The sequence below is a fragment of the Empidonax traillii genome, unplaced genomic scaffold (assembly GCF_003031625.1).
Source record: "Empidonax traillii isolate 1590-97213 ecotype Southwest subspecies unplaced genomic scaffold, ASM303162v1 scaffold163:size1593379, whole genome shotgun sequence".
NCBI classification, from domain to species: domain Eukaryota; kingdom Metazoa; phylum Chordata; class Aves; order Passeriformes; family Tyrannidae; genus Empidonax; species Empidonax traillii.
In genome coordinates this window covers 1,585,775-1,591,368 of record NW_020955356.1, presented here as the reverse complement: position 1 = coordinate 1,591,368, position 5,594 = coordinate 1,585,775, and the positions used below count along the sequence as shown (strand labels likewise).

Here is a 5,594-nt window from a genome sequence, read left to right as displayed (position 1 = left end):
AAAAAAAAAAAAAAAAAAAAAAAAAAAAAAAAAAAAAAAAAAAAAAAAAAAAAAAAAAAAAAAAAAAAAAAAAAAAAAAAAAAAAAAAAAAAAAAAAAAAAAAAAAAAAAAAAAAAAAAAAAAAAAAAAAAAAAAGGAAAAAATAAAAAAAAGAGCATAAAGGAAACAAATAAGTAGAACCAAAGTGGTAACTATAAAAAGGATAAACAGTTACCTCAGATTCCAACGTACATTTCTGTGTATGTTTTATGCACTTACAGTATTTATCAGGTGAGATTACAACAGGAAAGCTCCTAAGGTCACCTCTAACTTAGGATTGTTAGTTTTACTCATTACCTAATAATGTATTAGCAGGGAGAGGTTTTGAGGGATAAGTGAAAAGGCCTGAGGTTTAGCTTTGCTCTGAATCAGAGTCTCTCCAGAGTTTATAGAAAGAATTTTACAGAGCTTTTACTCAGTAAACATATACTATATTCAAGATAAGTTTCTTTTTGACAAGGGCATATAATTCCCAGTATTAATTCTGCCACAACTGTCCTTTGTAATGGTTTCTTGAGATAAACTGATGCTGAGATCTAATAAACCCACAACTCTGGGAGTATGGCAGATACTACCTAGCCTAACACAAACTCTTCCCATTTTCAGCTGCATTACCTTTTTTTCGAAAAATTCTTTGCTGAATTCTGATTCAAAATATGGAAGAAATCTTTTGTTTCTTATTGCCATTAAGGTCTCTTTTTCTTCCTCAAGTTCTTTCCTATGTATGATTTTTACACCATTGGTAAGGGAAAAAAAGAAAAAAGCATTATAACTGAGTTCACCCTGTTTATCAGTACTACACATCAAGAAATGGAATTGGTAAAGACAAGTGGCATTTTTTCCCCCTGGTTAATCACACATGGAGTGATATTCTCGTTACTGGCAATTTTCTCAGTGATGGATCAAGAATGGACTGGTCTGATCAAAATGCATGTGGATAGTGGAGAGTGGATTGGGTGCTATGAAGAGCTCCTCCTCTGAACGTGCTCCATTGCTCTAAATCTCATGGAACATGTCTGGGACTGCCAGTAGTGTCTTTTCAAACTTCCAACAAACATTAAACCTAGGAACTGGTATTTCAGATCCGCTGCTGAATTTTGGAACACAAAATTCATCTAATTTCCTTATTTTATCACAGGAAAACTTGATGGCTCTGTGGATACAGAAAAAAATATTCAACCTTCTGAAGGCAAGATTCACCAGCGTAAAGACTAGTTATGTTCAACTTCATATAGCCCAGTTTTACACTACTAGAGTTTCACTGACTTGCAACCATGAAATTATCACTCTTAATCATACTTAATCTGGTTTTAAAGCCAAAATTGCACATGATCTTCTTGTGTTTTTAAGACTATGCAAAATAGTGTGGAATGCTATATTAAAATATAACTCTGAAACTCTAAAAGGTTTTTTTATTTCATGCAAATCAGAAAGTGATTAAGAAGAAATATGGAAGATAACTTAGTTTTCAATTGCTATTTTTACAAAAATACAAAAGAAAGAGCAAGTTTCTAATTATAATATTAATTAATCAGCATTTTAAATTATTCTGGTTAATCTAAGAAATACTGAATTTCCTACATAGCTGTTAATATAAATGAGAAGTATACAGTATTTTCCACGCCAGTGGCAGAACCAGTAAACAAAACACAGGGCTTCTGACTTCAGTCTTGTTTTGAATAGTGTAAGTTAACAGTAATACTGCTGGATTTTTGGGGAGAAAAAAAAAAGTATAAGAGAGAGGCTCAAACCATTTATTCACCATTTCTGTTGCAGAAAATACTCCATTATTTGCTAGCAAGTCCCTGCACTATTACCCAAGACCTGGTGAAATCAATAACATTCTTTACAAACGCAGATTAAGCTGGCTCATAAAATAAGTTCAACCTACTAATACTATTACCTGTGCTGTTCCAGTCTGCTTTGCCACTTGGACACTGGTGTTACTCCTTCTGGGCTGAATGATCAAAACAACCACCAAAAACAGAGAGAGGAGTGGAAATGAGACAACTAGCATTGTGTTCTATAAGCAAAAAAATATTTACAAGATACCCCTGGAAAGAAATTGCTCTTTATGAGAATATGTTGACACCTCAGGTGACTCCTGGCTTGGACTTGTATGGTTTACACAAAACAGTTTCCTCATATCTGCATTTTTATTAGATTATTCAGTCAAACATTCAAAAGCCTTTCCCAAAGAACTTCAAAGTATCTTTCAGATAAGGAAAGAGAGGCACAGAGGTACAAAACAATCATAGGACAAGCTATTAAAACACTATCATATATATCTAGAGATCCATGTCCCAGTCCTTAATGACATTCAGTAAAGTACATTGCCTTGCCTGTGTGCTTGGTTCCATCCTATGTGTTATTTACCCTGGCGTCAGCTCTCACTGTTCTGTCCTACCTTAACTTCTGCTGTTGGTCCTCTCTCTGTGTGGTGATTATTTTCTTTGTGTGATGAGAAGCCTGTTCATACAGCTTACTCACATGAGCTGCAAGGTAAAGAGTATTATTGAATGTGCATGCTCTGCTAAGCAGTGTTAAGTGTTATGAATAAAAAACATTGAAGGATATTTTTTAATGCATCTTTCTGTCTGTTTATGAAAGCTTAACACAGACTATGTTACTGTGAGGGAAAAGGCAGAAAGATCTCCATTCCAAAATCAAGTTCAGAACAGTAACAGATAAGAAGTTATTTGACTTCAATGTAGAAAGGATGAGAAGGAACGGATGATTAAGTTCACACTCCACCCCTGTATTTCCTGAAATATTTTTATGTTCTTGAATATCTTGAACCTTGAAAAGATAGAAATCAAATACCTGTGAAGAGGAAAAGTTGCTGACATTCAGCAACTTTCTGACTGGGTAGCAACATTCCAGGTCTCTATCTCCAGCTGAAGAAAATAATGTGGGCTTTCAGGGACCTTTATTACATTCAGCTTGCTTAACTGGTGCTTAATTGTAGCTGTGAAGCAGCCATAATCAACATTCTCATGGAAGGAACTACTAGTTCAATATGTATAATGGAGAAGTGCCAGTCTTTCCGTGTTTAGGTTGTGACCAGCTGTAATAAAGAGCTGCCCTATCTGCTGACGTATTTTGTAAAGAGTGTTGGTTTATTTTATGCCTTGAACCTAAACTGGGAGTCCAAAGAAATTTCCTTAGTTGAAGGCAAATTTCTGTGAAAAAACTTAGGAAATCTGAGTATTTGAGAGGTGTGATCCTACTAGACTAGGACAGTATCTCTTAGTGTTTTGGGAATTACTTAAGTTCAAACTTCAAAATGTGTGTGTGGGGTTTGGTCAGCTCTTTCACCATAAAATATAATTTTTCTTTTTTTTCTATTTTTACCTATTTTAAACAGCTTTTCTTTCCCACTTTCTTCTTCATTAATAATGTTACATTAAAACTGCACCTCCATTTAAATCACGAAACTGTAGCAAGCATTTGTTGCAGCAGTTGCCATTTCCTTTGCATAGCATGCTATTTTGTAAGAAGCAGAAATACTCTTGACAAGGTAGAAAGGGCAGAAAAATAACACTTTAGAAACTACCATCACCATGGCATAGAATATTATGGATTTTTCTATGGAAAAGGATTTTTATGGATTTTTAAAAGAAACAGACATATTAATTTTTATTTGTACATAGTGAAAACATTGATAAATGTTAACAAGTATCTTATAAAAATATTGACAAATTCATTAGGGAAAGCTTTGCTCCATCTTTTCCCTTATTCAAGGTTAATGTAACTAAAACACATGATCGTTTGAGATCAGATTTTCAAGTCTTGTAAATTATCAGGATTTATCTAGTTGCTTTGAAAAACTTGTCTGAAAAATTGATACTTGTATAAAAGCAGTTACTGTTATAGTTCTTATACCTAAGAAAACTTATTACATGTGGAAATGTGAGTCACAATATGAAATACACATGCCTAAACACAGGAATTGTTTTTAGAGGTACTGAATCTTTGATGCTAATAAGTTCTAATCACCTGTGACATTCACACAGAAGCATGTCCATAGCACATAGATGAATTCACCTTTATATTCCTTCTTTAAAAATAATATTATAGTACTTTAAAATTTACTATGATATTTTACAATTTAAAAATATAGATATTCAATTTTTTCTTACCTCTATCACTGAGATTTTCAGTTGACTTCTCCCAGTTAGGGAAGGACTGCAATGAAGAAGGAATAGCTGTGACCATGTGAGAAAAAAAAAAATCACAACAGCAGCACCTTGTTCGAAGGATTTCTATCCCAAACAAGTGTTGTTACCTGACAATGTGACTACAAGAATGGAGGTATTTCAGGATGTTAGAAAACATAAGCTGGGAAAAAAAGGAAATTAAGTACAATTCACCTGGTCTAAACATGTATTTGTTTCCTTCTTGATGACCTATGTCACAGATGGCTTTGTATTTTGTACGGTTGCTGTTTATGATATCAATTAAACTAATTCATAATCAAACTCAAATCCTTTTGCAAAGGCTTTGAACCAGATTTAAAACTCACAGTCACAACAAGTCAAACAGGAAACTTGTTCAGGAATTTGTAGGCTTTGTTACTGAGGAATTCTCACGTGGCTGGTTTACAGTAAAGTGAACGAGGGGTAAGAGACTCCAAACTAAAGTGTTTCCTTTATTCTCATGCTGCCTCTGAAGCACTTAACTGGAAACCAGAGTTCTTGCGACCAGACAGTCTAGATGGCAACAGAGCTAGGGAACACTGGAGACCTGGAATGAGTGTGACACCGATTCCAGGGTCACAGCAGGTGCACAGTGAGACTACTGCTTAGAAATGAGTTGCCCAACATGAAATCTATACCTGGAAATGTGCTCATGGCAGCCAAGACAATCAACAATAATTAGTCACTAGACAAGTTCACTGGAACTGAGCAGCATGTGAGATTCAGCACCTGGATCTCATCAAAGCAAAGCAATGTCTGCCTAGAGGATAGAGGCAGGTGGAGTTACTGACAGAACATTTCTCTGTTCCTGTTTTCAGAGAAGCTGTGACCCTCTTCTCCTATATACCCACCTTTCCCACTACCTGTTCCTCTCCTTTTTCTTTCCATGCTCTAAATATCCATGCAAATTAGCAGATTACAGTTTCCAAAAAATATATATAAATGCTGCTCAGCAGTAATAACAATATTCCTCCAGATTGTTTTTGTATTATCCCAAAAGCAGGGCTTAAATTCTTACTATGGAGGTGGCTGTGGTTGAAATAAAAGTCTCCCAGGTGCAATAACAAGAGACTGGAAATCCTAAGGCTGGGGGATATACACATTTCAGTAATTTTGGTCTGTGTGTTTGGAAATGTATCACTCAGCAAAGTCAAACTCCTGAAGTGTTTTGAGCAATGCTTCCCCAAATGGCAGTAGTACCATTCAGTAGCTCAGTTGAATGCTGAGTGTGGTTTTGCTTCAACATTAAACTACAGCACAGCTGGCACTGTTCTATCCTGACATTTATTGTTTTAATAATGGATAATGATGTGTTTTAAGGGTCATACTTCCAATGCAATACAATGTTTTTGTTGG

The 5,594-nt window shown here is 34.9% G+C and overlaps 1 protein-coding gene across 2 annotated transcripts in view; it reads right to left on the bottom strand.

Moving 5' to 3' along the window:
- Positions 1-5,594, bottom strand: part of SPAG17 (sperm associated antigen 17) — an 85,867-nt gene that overhangs the window by 1,879 nt on the left and 78,394 nt on the right. For both annotated transcript variants that reach the window (XM_027885265.1, XM_027885266.1), the window contains exons 37-40: positions 4,182-4,227; positions 2,447-2,534; positions 1,943-1,996; positions 655-757 (exon numbers count right to left, since the gene is read on the bottom strand). In XM_027885265.1, the coding sequence (XP_027741066.1) occupies positions 655-757; positions 1,943-1,996; positions 2,447-2,534; positions 4,182-4,227 (291 nt within the window). The remainder of the gene's footprint in view (positions 1-654; positions 758-1,942; positions 1,997-2,446; positions 2,535-4,181; positions 4,228-5,594) is intronic.